This window comes from Pagrus pagrus (assembly GCF_965226575.1).
Source record: "Pagrus pagrus genome assembly, chromosome: 24".
Classification (NCBI taxonomy): Eukaryota; Metazoa; Chordata; class Actinopteri; order Spariformes; family Sparidae; genus Pagrus; species Pagrus pagrus.
Window position 1 is genome coordinate 12,975,469 of NC_140206.1, and position 23,388 is coordinate 12,998,856.

General features: G+C 42.9%; 1 protein-coding gene across 1 annotated transcript; it reads right to left on the reverse strand.

Annotated features, from left to right (window-relative positions):
* Positions 1-3,595: 3,595 nt before the first annotated feature.
* On the reverse strand, positions 3,596-21,893 carry slitrk6 (SLIT and NTRK-like family, member 6). The gene is made up of 2 exons (XM_084346756.1): positions 21,713-21,893; positions 3,596-7,596 (listed from the first exon to the last, which is right to left on the reverse strand). The coding sequence occupies exon 2, from the start codon at positions 7,579-7,581 to the stop codon at positions 5,044-5,046; it is 2,538 nt and encodes an 845-aa protein (XP_084202882.1). The 5' UTR covers positions 7,582-7,596; positions 21,713-21,893; the 3' UTR covers positions 3,596-5,043.
* Positions 21,894-23,388: the final 1,495 nt, after the last annotated feature.

Here is a 23,388-nt window from a genome sequence, read left to right on the forward strand (position 1 = left end):
CACAGCTAACTGAGCTAACTAGCTAAGGGCAGCTACAGTTAGCGATTACTTTGGTAATATGTAACCAAAGTAACCCCTATTTGTTCTGAGCATGTATTTGACATGTTTTGACAAGCTTACATAACCATTACTCAGTTTCAGGTCCCAACCTGTTGACATAAGTGAATTTACAGTATGTTCTGCTCCTCCTCTGTCAGAGGGAATTATGTATGTTCCAGCTGTTACAGATACTTATTAGCTACTTTACAGCCTATGATATAACAATAACATTCAAAATATATGATCATCTTATAAAATATGATACATTCTTTGCACGTAGGCCTTTTTAGGGAAAACCTCCATTGCTTTTGTTCACATACCGAACACTTCACCCACCCCTGAGTAACAGTAGCTAATTTCAACTTAAGACCTAACATCTTTTCACCTCTTGCACACGCGCTGAACCCCTTTTGTCCTCCAGCAATTATATCCACCGCCCCGATTGTTCTGTATTTATGCCACTCACTGTTCATTAAATGTCAGGAGGAATTAAAAGGCAAAGGGAGAGGCGCAGGCCTGAATAATGTAATCTGCGAGGCATTAATTGACTGCAGCGCACTGCGAAGGAGCTGCTGAAAGTCTCGGACGCAACGGAGGGATCGATAATGTTGCCCAGAAGAGATGTTCTGTTGTGGTGCTCTCGGATATGAATATTAATGACCTGCGGTTGGAGGGATGTAACAGATAGAGCATTTTATAAAATAATAACAGGGTGAGATGATATAGATTTTTCAGACTGGTCTTCGAAAGCATTTCCCTAATAAAGCTAATACATCATCTGCGGTACAAATGAGACGCTGGACACTCCGATGAGTCCACTTTACTCCCTGTATTAACGGAGGCAGCAAAAATACCTTATTGCAATAATAAGCTGTATCAAAATCATTATTTCCTGCTGTTTTTGAGTGCTCATGTGTAAGAGAACTCACTGTAGAGTCTGTTTAATTACATTTCAGGTCACCGGATAGGAGTCATGTGGTGCAAAACAAACATAGGCAGCATTCAACATGAAGTGTAAATAGTCACAGTTGGTTACTGGTGTGTTGTTTGAGCTCAGATGGGAGCTTGTTTGACTGAGGATCGAGCCTGTGTGGTCTGTGTGCATAAACAATGTATTTTTATCTTTCACCGCTGCTCACCTTTAACACTTTCAGGCTTATTACGAATCCCACAATTAGCCCCATTGTTCACGCTTCCACGTAATTGCATTACACGTGAGCACAGCGGCGTGCGAACGGCAGTGGCCGCCTCCGAACACGAACATCCACAGTCATTAGAGATAGCCTGCCGTAGCTTATACAGAACGAGAGGTGCTTAGCTTCTAATGCGCCACCATTTTTCATCATTATTGTGCAAATTTATGCAGCAAAGTGCATCAAAGACTCGTCACTACCTACTCTATGTGGAGTTACTGTTCTTGAGTTCACAAGAAGGTGTCTTAGGGAAGCAGTGCAATTTACTGTACAGTGCTGTCGTGACAAAATCATAGAAAGTGAAGACAAACGGAAATAATATAAGTGAATGTTTATATCTCTGATATTAAAGCAACACTATGCAACTTTTAAAGTGATTCTGGAGAAGGATAGTTGATTGTTGAGTTTGATTTCCAGTTTGTCAAATACCAAGGCTCTATGGGTTCATGGTTACCAAACCCAAATCTGTATTTGACAATCTGAGCATGAGTCTGGCGTACCCCGCCACTCACCTAATGTTAGCTTGGATTGACTCCAGCTCAACTGCAAAGAATAAGTGGGTTTACAGATGATAGATGGATGGATGAAAAGACACTCAACGATCAACTTTCTTCTTCTTTTTTTTTGCATAAAGTTACATAGTGTTGCTTTAATTTTCTTCTATTTTATAGTCAAATATTTCTCAGAGCTATTTCAAATCTTATATTTTAAAAAAAGGTTAAAGGAGACATATTACAACAGGTCAGTTTGACAATTTTAATTTCAGTTCTACTTTACATGCTTTAATGCTCTTAATGTCCAGTGCAGCAGCACTGTATTCCCCCTGTATTATATGGGCCAATGAGAGAATTTAAATTGAATTCATCAGAACAATGTGAATAAATAGCAGTGTTGGCATTATGGTGTCCAGACTGTGTTGCTGTGATATCTACTGAATTTAGCATGCTAGGTTCCAAAGCTCCTGAACTAGCGATGTTAAAACTGACACTCCTAACCCTAAGCTCCTAGTCCGAACCGCTAGCTGCAAGGCTAACTGAGCTAACTAGCTACTTGCAGCTACAGTTACTACTCACACATGCCTGAGCCAGCACCGCTCACCGTGACTCGTGTTTTCAGCCTGCATTTAGCTTCAATTCTACCATGAATACTGGCGTAAATTATGAAAATGTGCGACAAGGTGACGTCAAGAAGTCACAAAATAGAGGTGGGCTCACTGACGAGGCGTTTCAGGAGCAGTGTTTTCTGTGGGAGAGATGAGCCCTCGTTGGTGATGACTTTTACAGGCACAAGAAGCTATAACATACTGAAGGAAAGGAAACAAAAAAGGAAAAAGCTTGATAAAAAACAGATTTTGATGGGTAATTAACAGCCTGGGTCACCCTGACACTGAAGTGAATAAATTACTAGAAAATCACTTTTTAGTCCGTTTCCACATCCTTGCTTAAAGATGAAAGATTTTACCCATGGTAACCCATAAAATAATGAGTGTCTGACAATTTTCTTTACTTCATTACTTCCATTTCTTTCAGTTGTGGTTGTTTACTTAACTAATTAAATGTCTTCTGCACTGTAGTTTTGATGCACGGCGCCTTGGTGTGCTTGGGTTCATAAGTGATTCCATTTATTTGAAGTTGGCTCCCAAAGTAAAGAATCTCTCAGAGCACAGTTGTGCACTTTGATAGTGTCTCACCTTTGGATGAGCATATTGCATTTGAGTCTCACAGGATCGAGCTGCAGAGGATAATTTATCTTCCCCACTGTGTGTGTGTCTCTTTGCATAGCTTAAATGATGCGTGTCTGCATACAAATATATAAACATTTATTTATTGATGTTGGTGGGGTTTCTGGTTTTGTATGCGAGTGCTGCATGGATGCCAGTGTGCGTGAGCGTTTCAAACTGTGAGGTTACGCGCGTGTTCTTACGAAAGGAGCTTCGGATACATCAATTATGATAGAAAATGGAGGAATTAGAGAGGGTCCACTGTTTTCCCGGAGAGAGGGAGAAAATGAAAGTCATGCAGAAAAAGCGCGGCTGGTGAAAGAGCCCCGCAGCCATTGTTGTGTGATTAAGGACTAGGTTTGAGCCATCGTGGGGGGTTAAATTATTCACACAGCGGGAAGACAACCGAATGGTGATTACACAAGTACATGCCTGCACTTATACACATGCACTGCGGAGGACTGATAGCACACTGAGAGGGAATGTCGCCAGTTTGGGATGTAGATGCAGCTCAGGGTGGCTGGGGTGTCAATTAGGCGGGAGGCAGTGCACTGCAGAGAGCCTACGGGGGGTCCACATTCTCGTACAGTATCTCCAAGATGTACACGTTGTTCTTCAGCTGACCATGAATCCAGTTCAAGTGTAATATTGCAACTCTTTATTTCCTGTTTATCAGTTACAACTTCTGTTTATATTCTGTACAGCACTGAAGGCACACAAAAACCAAAGATATAATGCAACATAGGTATATACAACATATACAGAATAAATAATTAAATCTAGTTAAGTAGAAAAGCTACAGAGTGTGTGCTTACATGAACCGTCTCAAAGTCGAATGAGTTTTTCCGAGAGTATGATGGAGTGTGTGGTAGGAAATCCTGACAATGTCCACGTTGCAAATGTCAGTGGCCAGCAGTCCCATTGCTTTTAATTAGAGCTGGAGAGGAGTTGGCTGGAGTCGGTCGGCAGGTTTTTCTGGATGGGAAAACTGGAGCTTTTCGTTTTTGGGTGGTGTGGCTCGTCCGTACCCATTCGTGTGCTAAAAAAGGTTAACATGCCCCCGCCTCGAATCAGTCCGAAACAGTTCCAAATCAGTTCGTGTCAGCGTGAGGAAGGACTGATGCTCCAGAATGCTGTCGGACATAAATTAGTGACGGGAAATCACAATCGCGCATACACTCGCACACACACGCACGCACACTTGAAGGATCACACACATTTGTGGCTCATTTTTTCTGACATATGAACAAAAAACAAAACAAAACAAAAAAAGTTTCAGCAGGACTGTTGATTGTCATGCACCATCTTATGGCATTTGATTAGTGCAATGCATTTATACAAGATAACAGTTGTGTATAATATACTGTACTTTAAGTGCTGTATTTACTGATTGAGAAGAAGAAGAAAACATCCTTTCCTTGTATAAAAATAAATTAAGGTCCTATGACTGCAGCTGTGCAGTGAATCGGATCGATCAATGGAACCGACAGGAAAACAGAAGTGGGACAACACTCCTGTTATTGTTTCCAATGTACAGTTGGCATTCTGCTAACTCTACGGCACAATGAGCATTCTGGTTACAGCGTTCTAGCCAGCTTATGTTGACAGAGGGCGTAATCAGGTCATACCCCGAGTTAGGATAGACTGATTAAACAGCAGTTCTGGGTCAAGTGGTGATTGAGATTCACCCACTTCTTTTCCAAACATCTGCTTCATCCTACCAGGATTTCAGATGGGGGTGGGGGGGAGTGTTTACTGTGTGGATCAATTCATTCGAGTAAGATTTCAATCCTAAAAAGCTGTTTGTGTGGATTTGGTAGATGGTTTCAACCCGGGCCTGCTCAACAGACTGTGATAGCTTCTTTAAGTTACATTTGGCCAAATGGACTTCACCTTTCAACAGCTACATAACATGGCTGTCGACGGAGAAACGGTAACAAAAAAATAAACCAGTTACATTCTGTGCTACAATTAAACTTAAAGTGATGTGCCCATGATATATATTTCACACTGTGGAAAGTACAGGAGGGCAAACAGGACAAGGCACTTGGTTCCAAACAATATATATAGTTATTTGTTTTCTGTCTCAGCTCAGTTAAATGCAGTTTGATGCTCCAGAACCTCCAAGTAGTCCGGCTCAGTATGCAAGTTGGCCTTAAGTTCAAAGTACTCGTTCTTAGTTTGCTCAAGCATGACCTTGCGTGGTCTAGAGTACATAATAGTCTCCATTAGCTTTAACTCCTCCTGGTGCCCCGGGACCTGCATGTCTACAGCAGACTGAAGCTGCGGCATGTTTTTCCTAAGGTACTCGGTTATTCCGAGCTGCTGCAGCTCCTTCTCCCTCTCAAGAATGTTCCTGTACAGGGAGTTAGGATTGCCGAGCGTGACGAACTCCGCGGGGCACTCTCCTGTCATGGGTCGGAACTTTGAGCTGGGGTTTCCCGTGAGCGGGGAAGTGTTCTCCTTCTCCATGATGCTCCGGCAGAGGTGATGCTTGGAGCCGGGATCGTCGAGGCCGTAATCCATGTCTGCGTCGTGCTCCTTGTGCTGGGAGCAGTAGGTGGGGTTGCGACAGATCTGCACGATGGGACTGTGCGATCTCTCTTCGTACAGAGTGGAGGACCCTGTTCTCTGGGTCAGAGTGTGGTGTGTCGTTTTCTGCCCGTACATGCTGTAATGTAAGTGAATGGGACTGCTGCTGGTGTTCTCTCGTGGCTGCTCCTCTGCTGCTTTTTTCTTTGCCCTTCTCCGCCGCCGGTGCACCACAAACACCACCAATCCGGCTGAGCAGAATATAACCATGAGCACAAGCATGAGAAGGCTTAAGATGAGCACAGAGAGCGGGACAGTGTCCGTTAGTGCGCTGAACAAACCCTTCCCAGTGCCTTCAGGCCCCAGGGTAGCTGTCACACTCTCCTCCCCATCTGGGGACAAGGGGTAGTAGGTCCCTAAACCGGGGCACAGAATCTCATGACGGAGGCTTCGTAGCTCAGCCTGCATCACTTTCTTTGGGGTGTGACACAAAATGGAGCCCACCACTGTGTCCTTTCTAAGTTTTTCCACCCATTGTTTGAGGCTGAGCAAGTCACAGCTGCAGTCCCAGGGGTTGTCCTCTAAATAAATCTGCTCCAGTGAGTCGAGTTGATCAAGCACGTTGCTCACTGGCAGGTGCATAAGTAGATTTTTCCTCAAGTTTAATTTGGTGAGGGGCACATTGCGAAATATCTGTGCTGGAAGAGAGCTGAGCAGGTTATTATTTAATGACAACAGCTTTAGGTTTGGCAGGGGATTAAATGTGCCTGGAGCAATCTCTTTGATAAGGTTGTATTCCAGATAAAGGTATTCAAGGTTGTGGAGCCCCACAAACATTGTGGAGAACAGCTTTTCAATCCTGTTTCCATTCAAATACAATTTCTTCAAGCTGCTCAAGCTGAGGAAGGTTTCATTATCGATGTAATCTATTCTGTTGTTCGCCAGGTTGAGTGATTCTAAACTATCGTAAGTGACAAAATCATACTTGAGGAGTTTCTGAATCATATTTCCTGTCATGACCAGTTTAGTGGGGCTTTGCTGAAGTATTCCGATATCTGACACCTTTTGAATCCCTCTGTCCTGACAGTGCATCAAAAACCCAGCCACAGGGTGATTGTGACAAGAGCAGTGCTCCACACAAGGACTGTCGGGAATGTGAGATGGTGTCGGTACCTTGGCGTCATCTTTGGCGTCGATCAGTTTGGGAATCTGAGCCACTTTGGATGACGGAGTAACAACCATATCCAGTGACTTCGATGGCTCTTCCAGGTTTATGTCTGCGTGGGATGGGCAGAGCACGTCCCGTTTGACTTTCGCCAGAATGGTCCCCTTAAGGTGATGTGGCGTGGTGCAGACCACGTCCCCGATGGCTGACTGGGCCCTCATGTTCTCCATCCATATTTTTAAATGTAAAATATCACAGTCACAGACCCAGACATTGTCCTCCAGGAGGAGTTCCATTATCCGGCCGATGTGCTCCAAAAACCCCACATAAGGCAGCGTCTGGAGCTTGTTGCCACGTAAGTCCAGGTGGGTGAGGGGCACGAACCGGAAAATGTTACTGGGTAAAAACTCTATGGAATTATCATTGAGAATGAGGACCTTGAGGCGGATTAGTTTGTTGAAGGCCCCCGGCTCGATGACCCGAATGAAATTTGTGTCAGCTTGGAGAAACTCCAAATTCACCAGGCCTTGAAAGGTATCCTCTTTCAGAGTGACAAGGAAATTGCTATTTATGTGCAGTTTTTTCAGTGAACTGAGAGTGCTAAAGACCCCGGGTTCCAGTTCTTGTATGCTATTACCCCCGATGTGCAGCGAAAGGGCATTCTTAAGCCCTTCCATTTCCTCGGCACGGAGCTCGACCAAGTCATTTTTGTAAAGGTTCAGGTGGAAGGGCACACCTGACGGGACTTTGATTTGGGAGATTTTGCTGATGTTTCGCTGCTCGCAGTTAAGATGAAGGATGCCATCTTTTCCCTCGCAGGAGCACAGGGAGTCACAAGACTCGCTAATAGAGGATGATGCCTGTGAGGGATGGATATCTTGGGATCGGGCCGCGGCGAGAAACAAGGCGCAGAAAATGATACAGGGCAGCATTTCGGTCTGAGATATCTGTGAAGAAGATAAAAACATGGGCAAGAGGGGTGGGGAGGACAAAAAAAAAGAACATTAAGTATACATTGTTCTATAAGTCATGATGTATTCTTGTGAATCATTCTATTTACATGTTTGAAACTGTAAATGATATTCAACCCCAGTGATCCACGTCATGCAAGTTTCATGTGTTACAGTACATGAACTTTGGTTGTTAGATGTGTAAAAGTGTAATTGCGTAAAATTACATTCATGGGTACATCTTATGCATGAGGGGAAGTCACACTCCTCTAGGTTGAGTTGTGTAGTGTGGAATTGTCTTTTTATAGTAAAAAGGCATGAAAAATATATAAGAGGAAAAGGAAACTTTGCATTCTACATTCTTTTAATTCAGTAAAAACCATGCTTCATTTTAAATGTACTATCATAAGGTTCTTTTCTCTGGATGTTTTATCCCTATGTGGTCTTCATACTAGCTAGTAATGTTGTATCCTGGCCGGACTTGACGAATGGGAGTTAAACCAAGTGTAGCAGCTAATGGGAATCCTAATAATCCACATAAAACAGTCATCAGAATCCACAGTATCTAACAGGACACTGAGCAATGAGTGGAAGACAGCATTTCTTTCCAGTGACTCACAGCGGGATAATGGTACATTTAAAGAAATGAGTCTCATTTGACTGATTTTTCTGCCCTTTCCGTGCAGACTCATCTGAACAAAGCCTTGCTCGGAGTGAGTCATACGAATGCAGAAGTTATTTCAGTCCATGTCAAAGTAACTTTTATTAACAGGCATACCAAACAAAGAGCTGATAATGAATGGTCGTGACTTCATGGATCAACCAATGAACTCTCACTTGACTGCACTGAAAGTGAACTCATCACAAACCAAACCTTTATTCATCAATCTGATTTTCTTACACTGTTCATCGGATTGTGTTATTTGACTGCTCCAAAAGTATCACAAGGACAGCACTGTCCACTGCAAGTTCAACCTAGAATTCGAACATCATTCTAAGCAGGATTTATCTTGAATGACAAGGGATGAAATGAGATTTTAATGATGAGCGCCTCAGCACCGCATCTTAATCCATTACATTAATACGACTAAAATCACAATGGATCAGAGGCGAGATCCTTCTCAGGGGACTGTTGGGGGAGTGCAGACATCTTCCCCTGATCAAGGATAACTAGATATCCACTGCTAACCAGCAGAATTCTTCAAAGAGATCAGACACGGAGAGATGACAGGACGGCACAGCTGTTCTTGTCAACGAAACCGATTAACATCTCGAAAGCTTCATTCTAACAAGTCCTGGCAAGTTCAGCCGATACAGCTTGTGGAGAGCAGCGATTGTCAGAGGCTGAGCCCTCTGACTCGTGATCCATCTATAAATGGTACGGGACCCTCTTCGGACCAGAAAATACGTCCTCCCGATTGAAACTCAATGAGACGTAGGGCACATTTTCAGGGGGCGTTTGCATGTGCCTGTGCAGATGCTGTGGCAGAAAATGCAGTTTGGAAATGTGGACTTAGTGCTGACTGCACACATACTGAATGTACTGTATATATTCATTTAAATTCTTGCTAAAGCCTGAATACTAGAGATGTTTGAACACCTGTACAGAGAACAGAATGCATATATCTGTTTTTTTTTTATTTTATGTAGCTGTATACCACTAACCCTGTATGGATGGCATGTATGTTTTGAAGTTGCAGGGTCCCGTTTCTAATGAATATATTATGTCGTATCGGATTGTTGCACCGTCTGTACGAATTCCAAGCATTTTAGGCGTTGTCGGAAGTTTTTATATTACTGATATGAGAGCAACCCTTGAGCCGACCCTACACACAACATGGAGTGTGTCCATGAAAACAGACAACCCCCTGAGTGCCATCTGCCCCAGAGACGGAAGCTGAACTTGAAGCGGTCGCTTAAAATGTAACTTCACTTTTTCTTGAGCATTTGCCAATTTGTGCCTCCAAACATTTTTTTTTGTTTTGCTCTTGGGTAAAAGTCAGAATTATTGATGAAAACCAAGTCGATCTCATCTCCAGCATCTTTGATCTGTTCACATACAGTAAACCCCAAGGCCACTCCAAACTTTTCAGCCACAAGATATCTAGACTCTCCTCACTCCACAGGAATACTGAAATATTAGTGAATATGAAAAAATAAAATAAAATCAGAATCACACTCTCACAAAATTAAATGAATAACGCTCATCGCCAACAATCTGCCAACAGAGTGAAATAAAAGTTCACTTACTAAATGCATTAACACTCCCTCTTGCTAATTCCTACCGGGAATCACCACAACATCAGACAGAATGCTGCACACCAGAATAATTACTTGCATGTTCTTGCCTCCAGGGAAAATCAGTGCTCTGAGTCAGCCTGCACATCAGTACAACAATAGGGAGACCCACCATTGAAAAGTCTTTCAAAATGACAACTAAATACCAGTAATTGTTCACATGAAATAGTAGTGTAATAGGTATTACTCAAATGGTAAGCAGTGATCTTCGGATAAAGAGCTATTTTTGCATTTTGGGAAGGAAACCCCTCATGTTACCGTCATATATCTTACAGAACTGAAACTGTTATGTAACCCTTTGATGTAATATTTATATGTATTTCACAGATACAGTTTGGATATATGGGTAGATAAAGATGATGTAAAATACAGGAAAAGATGATAAAAATGTGCCCAAGACCTACAAGCTCAAAACCTCCCACATTTGTAAAGTCTCTTGAACATCACAGCAAGCTAAGAAATCACCATCTTCAGCCAATAATAGGCAAAACATGGAGAGATATGATTGTCTGTGAGCTCCAATTACCCATGTTTATCATTGGAAGATAATATGGGGGAATATAATGAAACCCAGAAATCTAATTTAACAAACCTATTAAATATGTATTGTTTGGTCAGTGATAACATTCAGAAAATGGCTCCAAAACCTGGCACCCAAAAATGTCTTTGGCCATTTCCTTTTCATCGCTTATCAAGTTATTTGCTTGTTCAGAAGTCTGGTGGTGGTCATGGTACCCAAGGCGCTCACCTCTGTGACCTTGATGGCTCATAAGACAATGTGAAATGAAACAGACTATTGACAGATGTTATCGCGTACCGCATGATAACACTGCGGAGGGCAAATATGGAAAGGCATTAGCCTCGCGCACTCTTTCTTCTGTATTTCAAACAGACTACTCTAACTGATCCATTTTTCAGGTAATCAATGTTGCATGGAACTCGGCGTGACGGGCACGGGGAGATGAAACACTCTTCCGGTGCCAGTCTTCCCCACTATGCTCTCCTTTCTGAATTCAAATGTGCATCTCTTGCTGTTCAGACAATTCAATTAGAGATCTACTGAAGCCCTGCGAGATCTCCCCTCATGCATGTGTGTGAAGCCAACTCATCGTCCAACATCAAATGAGATGAGTTAGGAAGGAAAAACTATAAGAAAAAAAAATGGTGCTGAGCTGAGGAGGGGAAGACAGAGGAAGGAACGTAGAGATGAAAAATCTGCAGATAGAATATTCATCACACATTGAGCCTTTCTACAGGCTTTGGCCACTCACAGACGCAAATAGCTCGTTCACACTTATTTAGGCCAGCTATAACTTCTATTGTTCGAGTGCAGTGAAGGGCTCAACATCATCATGGAGGTACAATGTGCCCTCATGAGTATAATATCATGTTACAGTGTTGAGGCTGCTTCTGTACTTTTGCAGCGAATGAATACACGTTCATATGGCACACGTACTTCTTCAACAGTGCAGAACACTGCTCTGTCATACCGTGGTCGTCTCATCTTGACCGCATTTAATTATACACACTCGTGATCAATGCACATGATATACTGCCAAGAACATGGCTGTTATGAGCTGCAGAATTTCACACACAAACACGAAACAGGCCTGTACATCACTCACAACGTGTTCACGTCCAACTTTAAGACTTATTGGTCCCTAAAGGGAGCTTTCTTTTGTCCTTTACCTCCTTCACAGGAAGGTGAGAGGTCAGGATCAACTACAAGGCAGGTGTATCCTGGAGCCAGTAAGGGTTACAGTTTTGCTTGTGGACAGCATGAAGGCAGGGTTAGGGTTCATTCTTTTCTACCTTAGTCTCCTTTTCGCTCATCTACCAGAGGGATGTGCATGATTAAAGACTAGTCGGCACCGGAAATACTAGGCAGTTACACTTCTTATATCTATGTGTATTAAATGTGTACATTAATGATGTCTTTCTCATCAAATGTTGCTTTATAAAAACGAGCATCAGCTATCTACTTCAACAACATCTGTTAATTGTTGTGCCTAATGTGTATTAAAGTACATTACGCTACATATTTGCCAGAGCCCGACGATACGCAATTTTTGGGCCCGATTCAGATACTAGAAAGTAAAAACTTTGGATGAAGATATGTAATGGAGGTAGGATATTTTACAGCAGGTTAACATAGACTGCATAGTCTAAAATACCACTCAACTGAGATTTAATTTAATAAACATTAATTACCCCGAGCATCTTTATCTGCATTATAATCTCAAAAGTTTCCATATAAACATATATCAGCAACATATAGGCCAATATATGGGATAGACCAATATTGGTAGTTATTGGCTGAATATTGGCCGACCGTCATATCAGTCAGGCTGCAGTATTTGCTAAGTGATTGCTTTCATTTTTTATTATTTAATAAACTGAAGGTTATTTTTGATGAATGTTATTTGTTGTCGTCATTTTTTATTTAGTGAGTTTTTGTTGAAAAATTTGCAGTTCATATAGAACAACACTAAGAGCCACACTGCATTTACAAGACGTTTTGGTTATTGAAGAATATGATTAAGTTTTAATATATAGCTCGTAAAATAAGGGTTGGGAGTACGAATGATATTAAAGATTAGATTTAGTGATTTAACATTACACTTTCATTTAATGTCAGGGAAATTACTCCATCACAACTTCAAAGTACCATAAACAGAATTAAGCGATCAGATTAACTTGCACCACTGGTCTATGAAATGAGATTAAACAATGGAGCTACATATATTGCTGATCAAGTTCTGCTGATGAGCTCAACGCACAGCATGAAACATGCACAGTCTTCCTGTGAATCACAATTGGATGTTCAAATTGACAACCATAGCTCACTTCTTGTATGTTGTCCTATCAGTTCTCTCCTGTTCTCAATATGAAAGGTCAGATTCTGGCTGTGTCGCAGTTTGACTTTGACAAACTTTCTAGAAGACAACGGTATTAGCTATACATTTGTAAAGCCATGGATCGCACTGAGCATGTAATCCTTGCTGAATGGCACAAAGCACATGTGCCCTTGCTTTCTATTGATTTTGCACGCTTCATGAACGGTCAGAGCTCTGCAGAACCACTCATTTTTGTATTCTACACGTGCTATAGATAGCTTTGAACCGACGCACACGCAATACGGATACGGTATGTGACGACACAACAGGCACCTGGATTAGAACTGTACCGAGTGGCGTGCACGTTATCTGGCTGACAGTTTAGGACATTATTTTTAGGTAATATGAACACAGCTATAGTCATGTTCAGTCCTTGTCACTGTCAGAGTAAGTAAAGCATGCTGGAGCCACAAATAGCCCGTAAGGCAGAAACCTAATTCCTGTTTCTGTAGCGTGAGGCGACTTGATGTGCGAGTATGAAAGGCTTGTTGTCCCTAGTGGCACCCGACGGATAGAGCCCTTCTCCCAACTCCGTCAAAACTGATAAAAGTCACTCCACGTTTGTGTTTTTTCAAACTTATCGAGCGGAGGGAATTTTTGGGAGTTCTTTATCTGTTTTCAAGGCTTCACAGTCACCGCACTTCTGAGCTTTTTTTATGACCTCGGTCCTTCTCATTGCCCGGCTACCTGCAGTCAGAGTGATTTATGGATCTTGACAACATGGAGGTTGAGGGAGTACATTTTAATTCACTGGAGTCTGAGGTTCCCTGTCAGAATCATAAATACTGTTTAAAAAACTAGTGCATCATCTACATGTCTTATAGCTGAAATGTAAATGTAATCTGCTGCCCGTAACCGGGATCAAAAACGCTATGATGGAAGATTCCAAGCAGGTATAAATTGTTGTCAGACTCATTAGTGGAACTTGTGTGGGAAACAATCTCAGTTATTGCCAAATCATGTCTCAATGTGGTTGCCAAGAATGTGTGCTCTTACTATGGTGACAGGCTTCTGGTCTGTGAGGAAGCGTGCAGGGAATGGTGAATACTCTCCAAAGCTCCTGAAGTGGCTCATGTTTTCTATATATCTACTTTTCTATGAGATATTCACAAAATCAATACAGACTGAACTCCGTTTGCAGCTCAAGGAAACTGAAAAAGACCAACTTGACCAAACTTTAAATAATTAAATCAACCCCACATCCTCCACCTGGACAGGAGTTAGGCTGCGGCAACCCCATCACTCCTCCAACAGCTGCTCCGCCATGCAGAAACAAAGATCCTTTTGGCGGCGTTGTAGGCACATGGCCCCGGTGACCGGAGAGACGAGGATCAGAGCCCCATGCTCCGCTGGCTGCTACAAGGGTTGCATCTTTAGAAAACGTCATCAGTGGCCTGTTAAAAAGCCAGATCAGCTGCGCGCTTCCTCGCGTCGTGCAGCGGTCCGAACAGCTGGCGGTTGATCATATGGCGAGCGGCGGGCCTGATGCTCTGAAACCTCATACGTGAACACAAAAAACACGTTTTTTTCGCTGCATCTCTATCTTGTGTGCTGCAAAGCCTCCTCTCTCACTGTTCTCAGCTGGTGGGCCTTAATTTCTGATAGCAAACATATGCATGATAGAACTAATAATAGAAGCACAAAGACTGCATAGGGAGGGGAGGGGAGGGGGGGGTGGCACGGCTCCCCTGGCAAGCGCGATTTAGTAGGCTTGCATTTCAAATGGTCTGTTTAACTAATGCGCAGTAATTAGTTCTCCAGAAATGAGCAGGCAGATTACACCAGTGTATTGTGGCATCAAGGTACATTTTGCAAGGGAAGACATCTGCACCAAGCAGTCGCACATCTTCTGTGTATATTTTTGGGGACACATTTAATTTAGGGATGGCTAACCGGTGCCGAGCAAGACTGGTAAATTAAACATAAACTCATTGTGAATGCTCTGTCTAGAGGCAGCTGGATCTGGAAAGACCGGAACATCACAAGATAAGATAATAAGTATTCTGGTGCAGCTTTTCTAAGGATTGTTACGCAGCAAAACAATTTCTGGGACTAATAATTAAAATGTTCAAAGTTTCCCGAGATGTTTGGAAACATTGTGCAAGTATTTCATGTTCCGTTTCAAGTTGTGATGTCCCAGATAATCATCGCGTAAAGGCTCCTCTCAGCTGAATTGCCCATTTAAAAAAGGAGCACCCACCCTCGGCAGAAAAGGCCACAGGGTAGCAGTAATGACAGTCTTATGATTCACTCCATAAATAGGTGGAGATCTGCTGCCTGATACGCAAGCCTCGGTCTCACGGGAGCCACACACCGTAGGTAGACAGACCTGCTTGCTGATGATCAACAATAGAAAGGGCGACAACACCTTGTATCGTCGGCACATCAGAGGGAGGCTAATGAAAGTCTGCATGCTATAAATACCTTCTTAACTAAACATGCATAACATGGACGCTTATGTAAGTAAAATTACACTCACACATGAACTCCAGTCAAATATGTTTTATGACAGATTACAGTGTTAAAAGTGTGTTTTGTGGCATCCTTAATTGCCAGATGTATAGTTTGAACTGTGATGTACAGCGTGCTTACAGTTCAGCAGCAGCACCCTGCTGAGTTTCCTAACAGGGCAAACTACTATAAAGTCATAAGCTTCAAACTCTTTAAAATCGCATCTGGCAGCGGTTGCAGTCATTAGTGACAGCTGATTGGCATCCAATTAATTAACAATTAGAAGAAGCCCGCCATAATAGTACATTTTTAAAAAACTGTTCATGCGTTTAAAAGTTATTGGACGCGGAGGCTGAGTGATGAAACGATCACAGTTTGTGATTCGTGACGAAAATGAATGTTGATAACGACGACAAACTTTGGACAGCAGTCGGTCGGCCTGCAGGTTTTTTGGCCTGCACGTCAAAGAACATGTCCAATTTTCACTGCTTGAGCGACCAATGAAGCTGTGTAGTTTTGGAGAAGAGATTCAAACTCAGAATTTTAACATTTACGATATTAATGAGGTCATAATACAAACTCAGAAATATTTATTTTTCCCACAACTGAATAAACAAGCTGTTCTCAGAACACTGTTTGAAGCTAGAAAAGTGGCAGGGTCCGCCAAACAAAGTAAGACAGAATGGAACTGTGTTGTTCTTCAAGGTCAGTTTGTTTTCGTGATTGAACAAAGTGAATAAACAATGAGAGTTTGTTTATTTAGTTTGTTTAGGCAGAAAAAAAAATCAAAGTCGATGAAGATCTTTCTCCTCTGATTGAAATTTCGTCTCCAAAAGTACACAATGCACCTTTAAGTTTAACCCTCTGGTTTCTTTAGGCTTCAGTCAAGATGGCTGCATAATGTGATTTGATCAGTAGGGGAAAGAAAATATTAGTTTTATTTGTAGCTTCATCTTCCTAAAACCTGAATATTACTTTTCGTAAGTGGTTCCACATATTTTCGACAAGTCGCTGCACATTTATATTTTAACAGTGTTGGAATGGGTTTGTTGAGCCCTTGCACGTCCGAGTGAAGAATTTAAAAAATCTAAATAAATAAACAAGACAATGGTGGCCCAGCTTCAAGCCCTGTGGATTAGCTTTCAGCTAACCTTGCAAAAAACACATCCAAAGTTCCCTCAGCCCTGATGGTGCACGGAAAGTCAGAACAGGACAGAGGATTAGCAGCAGACCATTTTTCAATGCTTGTGAAACGTGTACTGGCAAGTTTTACATCTGACAGAAAATCACTGGTTGGACTGTGTATACCTCCTGCGCTGATCCTCTCTCAGCTCTGCCCTCTACCTATTTATTCAATAGACACCTCCATTATTCATTCCTCTGTCACACTGGGATCAGTTTAAGTTGCTTTATGATTCAGAGCCGGTAGAACAAAACTGCACCCATCTGACGCTCTGAGCGGCCGACTGATACACATGCCTTATAGGAAATGCAGTCCACCGCCAATGGAAATAACAAGACTCGTTAGATCTGCCAGCAGCAGACAGAGCAGAATTAAACAGTCCGTGGACAGAGACAGGGCTCCTGGATTGAAAACACTGAAAAATATTTTCACAGGGGACAGGAAAGTAGCTTTACTCTCCGGCCCACAACAGGATAGGCTGTTGAGAGGATGGAAAGACCTACAGATGTCAAGTCTGTGTGTAATCTTTAGACAGATGATCACAGGTACACTTATTTACTTTTAGATAATTGGTGATTGGTTATGTTTTGCCAAAACAGAAGGAAATAAGGGTTTAAAAAAGACTGGAACAGGGCCGCAATTGAAGATTATTTTCATTACTGATTAATCTAACAATCATTTTCATGATCAATTAGTTGTTTAGTCTTAAAGTCCAAAGGTCAAATTGCTTCTCTTGTCCAACCAGTAGTGCAAAACCCAAAGACTTGTCTCTTTATGAGAAAAAATGCCCAAAAAAGCAGCAAATCTTCACTTTTATGAAGCTGGAACTTGCAAATGTTTGACATTTTTGCCCAAAAAAGGACTTAAATCAATAATCAAAATAGTTTGCAACTCATTGTCCTTCGATAAACTCATCAACTAATCGTTGCACCTCTTGTCCTGAACTTAAAAAAATCTGAATGCTATCAAGTCAAAGCTGCACTGTCAAGCTTGAAACTTTTGATCTGACAGTACAAACCTTGGGAAATCTCAGTTATTGCAGTCCCAGTCTGGGAATTAAGCTCATAAAACAGATATATTTTTACATAAAAGTCTAGAGGAGCTTTAAATAAGTCGATCAAAGAACACTTAAAGCAGCACCTTAGTGCAGATTTGGTTCAGGCTATGTTGTTTTTCTGCCCCTGCAGTTTCTCTTTTTTAAGATCGGGTACAGCGGCTGAGTTAATTGAGTGTCTGATGACTTAACAACTACAGAGACTTGAGCTGACCTGCACGGTCCTACTGAACAAGACCTTTCAAGACCAATTAAGTAGGAATGCCACGGCGGCAATTAAAGGAAGGTGGACAGCATTCTGAAGCTCCTGTTAAAACCTGCTCGAGGAACAAAAGCTTCAAAGTCAAATCAAAAACACCTGTAATCACCCTGTTTGTGTTGGGATGGATTACTGCCCGGCATCTTAAACATAAACTGAAGATTATATGAATTTACACACAACACGGCACACATCTCGTGTCTGGCATAAGAAAAATGTGTGCATACCACACGTGACGCTGCAACAGAAGGGAGTGTTGCGTTTCGAACAAAGGCAGCCGGTGTGTTTATTGTCCTAAATAATCTGCTCGCTGAGTGTTTCGTCAGAAACAGCAACCACAGCCCATCATATTCTATGTGCTGCTTCCCAAACAGCAGGTTTCTCCGGCATCTTAGAACACACTCAGACAGACAGACGGATAGACTCAGCACCTGTCATGAATGTCGGAAGGAGAAGACAGCAAAACCTTGTTGCGTTTGTGCATCGCTATTCCAGGGAATTGTCAGTTTAAAACATTGATCAGTAACTTTTAAAAGAATCATGAATCCGTTGTGTTAAAAAGCGGTTTTAAGTGCTGTTTCCGAGGGTTGTTATCTGGAGTCCAGCAGACCGCAATAAGAGATCCACTGGCCCGGAGCAACCCACCTCCTATACAGTACAGTATATCTCCTGTCAGGGAGCTTTATAGCAAGAAGGGCTTTTACTCAGAGAAGCTGTTCTCTTGCTTTCTTTCAGGTGTTTGAGATAAGACACTCCTGGATAACAGCAATGCAACAAGGAGCGACTGGGGACAAATGTGCAAGAGCTGGTTTTAATAATACAGAATGCCTTGTCTGACAATAACATAGAAAGCATTTTACAGGGAGTGCTTCTCACAATGTGACTCATACATGCTAATTTAGTCCAATTTACTCAAGCAGCACAAGCGTGAAATTCCGATGACGCTTAGTGTAGAGCCCGACTGATATACATACACTGTCCTATCACAGATTTTTCAATATCTGTGTGTATGTTGTCCGATATGTTTTGATTTTTTTTACAGAACACACTGCATACAAAGATGCTTGGGGTGATTACAGTGATGTTTACTGTTCCAGTGCTCTGATGTGCATTTTGGGAAATAACATAGCAGGAAACAGCAGTAAGACTGTGGTAAACATTAAAAATTAAAGGATAAGTTCACCCAAAATCGAAGATTCAGTCATTATCTAATCGCCCCCATAGCGATCTGTAGTCTACAAAATGTTTCTGGAGCAGCAAAAAACAATGTTGCAGCACTCTACTGACTGAAGTAGGAACATAATCCAAATCCCCGGAAGCCCCAAGACCCCAAATTGATCTGATAAGACGTTATTTACAGCCTTTTTAAGCCAAAATCTTCACTGTGGCTGCTAAGCTAAATGCGCTAGCATACTAAGTTGCCTTTTCAAATCACTTTGGGATCTCTGGGCTTCTGGAGACTGGGATTACATTTGGACCAGAGCCGGTTTTTATGTTTTTTGGTTGTTATTTTTAAATTATTCATACAAGTCCCCATGCGCTTCAGTTAATTGGGAGAATGCTGCGATGCTGTTTTGCTGTGAAGCTCCAGAAAATGTTTTATGGACTACAAAACTTCAACCAACTTTCACATCAGCAAGCGGGTGAGAAGATGACGGCTGAACTTTTATTTTTGGGTGAATTTATCCTTTAATATTTACTACAGTCTTTCTGCTGTTCGCTGCTACTAGATAGTCATATCTCGTTGTCATGTCATAGCTATGTTTTAATGAATATCAATATTTTCAAGGTATTGTATTGAAGTTCGACATCACAGTATCTTGATAACACTAATTTCATGTATATAAGAATATCAGCTGTTGTAGAAATATCATCATCTTCTAAGTCTCTCATATTCAGACACCACAGCATCTGGTCGAAGAAATGGGAGTTCCATCTTCTCCGCCGTTTCTCCCTATTCACTTGGAGGTCACCAACCAACAGTCTCGTGCATCCACTAATACCCAAAGTCAGGCTGCTTTTGCTCCGGGGCTGAAACCGAGAATGAGAGTGGAGACTGAGACGGCGAACACGAGATAGTGAGACTTGTTGCGTCCAGCGAGGGGGGGGTTGTTTCATTTCAGCCTGACATGGGAGAGCAGATTAGAGCCCTCCTGCGCTCTATTGCTTCAGCGTGCGCGAGTGTGTTCCTGTGCCTGCGCGCGTCCGGCCCCGGCATTGTTTATGCGCATGTACGAGCTCTGGACCGTCCATCAACTTTCCCCGGAGCGCCCTGCAGCGTTCCCAGGCACCAATTACGGTGGGACTTGTCCCTTTTTCCCTCTGTATTGGAAGTGATGTGGCTTGCCCTACAGGGTCGACACCACCGCTACACCCACAGATCTGCAGAGATTCTGCCAGTGCCCGCGGGCCCTCCACCGCAGTCCTGGAGAAATGATAATTATGACATCCGCCCACTCAAGAGGCAGGAGATAGTTCAACTCCCTTGCCCCTTGTTGCAGCCCTTCGTTTTTTTTTCTCCGACTGATTCAATATTCTGTGGGCTAGCGCTGCCTACTTTCTTCGTGTCTCAGAAAAAGCAGAGGCTCTCCAATATATCTGCAGGCTCTCGCTGTCTGAGAGTAGTGTGCTTTAATAAAGTTTCACAATGCCTTCTTCATTGTTCTGCCCCTGAGCTGATACTCTGAAAAACTGCAGACTACTTGCACTGGTGAGACCGATTTCCTTTGGCCATTCCAACACCTATTCAAACACTGATCTACGTTACGAGGGAGCAACTGTTTTTTCCCGTGCTCGGCTGAATATTACTGGACGTTGTCTGTCTTTGTAAAATCAAGTAATTACACGCAGAACGCTTGTTATTAATAGATTATTTGGGGGGGGAGGAGGGAGCAGGAGCACGAACAAAGCTGCATTCAAAACTCCCTTTGAGTTTTGCACATTTTAGCCCACACACCAATCGGTAATTACATCTCAAGTTAAGGCTTAAGCACAGTCCGTATACGCACGGCGTGGACCCTACAACATTATTAACCAAGCGGTTCATCCAAGCACAAAATTGGGGGTCCAAACTCAATTATGCAATTCACAACTTTTGCTAATGAGACACTCCTCTCCTTCATTAGCTTGCACTTGAGCGGCGGTTTAATCTTAACTGGTGAAATAAACCTTCACTGCCATGTTTGCTGAGTGTTAACAGCCATCCGTGCACCGCTTAATGGGTTGAAATGACTGACAGACATAATGGGCTTCTGATGGGAGCAGATACCCTCCCCTCCTGATTGGCGGAGGTGTCCTAGGAGTCGTGATGCGGTCCCCCTCTTCCCGCCCCCCCCCCTCTTCCCCATTACACACACCTGCGACCACTTACAGTAATTATAAATATTCATACGCCAGCCACTATATTTAGCTGCGGTGGCAGCGTGCCAGCAAGAAAAAAATAATAATGAGGAAGGAGAGAATAATAATTGAGCATTTGGGCAAAAATGTAAAGTTTTAGCGATAAAAAAATAAGTAACAAGGAGCCTCGGCGGCGGAGTCTGGAGCAGCAGAAGGCGGCAGCGGGGGTACAGTAGCTGCGTGTGGCACTCAGCCAGGTGTGCTGGTGGTAATGGAGGACCCCTCGGGAGGTGGGTGAAACTCGCTTGTGGTGTCTCTCCTAAACACTTCTTAAACACCTCTCACAGTCGTAAAATAAGCTCTTGAGTTGTCAGCTCACTGTACGTTTTTTTAACAGTAGCAAATGATGGAGTACTGGTCAGAACACCGGGGTTGCTCAATAGCATACTTAAGCTAGTTGGAACCTGCCCCCTTAGCCCTAATGGACACCTGGGTTTCTTCGCCGCCTTCCTTAAAGCCCACCTGCTTCGTTAAGTTAACTAAAACGAGGGCTATAAAGTAATTTAGCTCGCTGCAGTGAAATGTATGAAAGAAACATGGAGGAGGAATGCAACTCTTTCTTCGTGGCTTACCGGTTAAAACTGATGAAAACAAGGTAAGGCTCCTCCAAATGTCACCAGTCCATCAGTAGGTACGAGGAGGCGACGCATTGAAGACGAGGGGGGTTTTTTTTAAGGTGGGGGGTAACCTCCACAACACTTTCTCCTTGAAAACTTCCCCCTGCTTGTCCTCTGTCTTTTCTGCAGTCCTGACAAAGCTGTCACACACGGGCTCGTTGAGTTATTCCGTCGCTGTGAGGTTTCACTCCGGTCCCGGGATGATGTTGGTGGTGGTGGTGGTGATGATGCGTTCACGGTCCTCCTCCCGCAGCCCCCTCCAAGGAATTAATTCTGATTAAGTTGCGGGTTCGAGCCGATGGGAGAGAACAAAAAAGAAAAAACAGTGTTGTCGATTTAATTCACCTTGTTTGTTTTTGTTTTTAGTAGAGTCCACTCCAAAAAAAAAAGGTGACCGTGCGTCCTGCTCGTGCGCCGCGCCGCGCGCTCTGTGTAGTTAACCAATCTGCGGTGTATTGGAGTTGCGCCGTAATTTGCATGCTGTAGAGGTGGACGACGGAGACGGGAAGTTGCGTCAAGTCGAGCGCATTGCGCAGCACCAGTTCCGGCAGCACCTATAAAAAATAAAAGCACGTGTTTCACATTGTAACACGCTCCAAACTGACTCTACTGATTTATTTCGTGTTATAGTGGCCTCTGTTTTATAGCAGCACACCAACATAGTGATTTAAAAGTCATGTTTAACAATTAAGTAAAAATAAACCATGAAAAAACTTTCCAACCAAAAATTTAAAAAACATTTTATTTTGAAGGGATGGTCTCCCAACTTCCCGTATCTCCCTGCCTATATGTGGTGATTTCTGATACAGCTGGGGAAGCTCTGTAGCAGTTATACAGAGCTCCTCCTCCTCCTCCTCTTGGAGCTTCTTACAATACCAAGAGAAAGGGGAAGAAAAAAAACCTTGCACTTGCATTGATGGGCTTTAAATAGCCTGGCTCCTGCACCAAGCCTAAAGCATGAAACTAATGCGATATACTAATAGGCAGATGCATCCAAAACACAGAGTAATGATTCCAATCAGCCAATAAACGCTCCTAAGCCAATAACAAAACATAATACAAGATAATCTGTCCTTGTGAGGGGAAAAACTAAGGAGGTTTATTGTGTAAGGTCCAGTAAAGTCGGCACGTTGCACATGCAGGGAACTGGCATTCAAGCTGGTCTGTGTCCTTGAAAGAGACACCGAAGTGTGGCCAGTTCCAGCTGAGTTGGAGCGCAGCCTGACCTCTGACCTCCCTGTGGTGCCGGGACTGCAGAATATGTCAGCTTGTGGCTTCTAACTGATGAGTTAAAAAGCCAGACTTGATAAAACAAAGTACAGTACGGATTCATCCGTATGTAGCCCACACTCCTCGGCTGTGATCCTCTGCAGCTTACTGGTCGATCACTTGCAGATGGGCCTGGAATGTATCCCTCACGCTGTCGTTTTTTTTTTATGAAGCTGACTGAAGCTTCCAGCCAAGTGGTTTTGTCACAGGATTAGTATAAATTGAACCACAATCTGGAACATCATAGAAGGGTGCAAATCCATGGTTGACCTCAGCAGTTACCTGACCCTGATACGTCTCCTCAAAAGGATGTGGTCTGAGGATTGAGGATTTATTTTAGAATGAGAAGGTTTCCTCTCATT

Coding starts and splice junctions, on each gene's coding strand:
- slitrk6 (XM_084346756.1), bottom strand. CDS start 7,581: ATGCTGCCCTGTATCATTTTCTGCGCCTTGTTTCTCGCCGCGGCCCGA.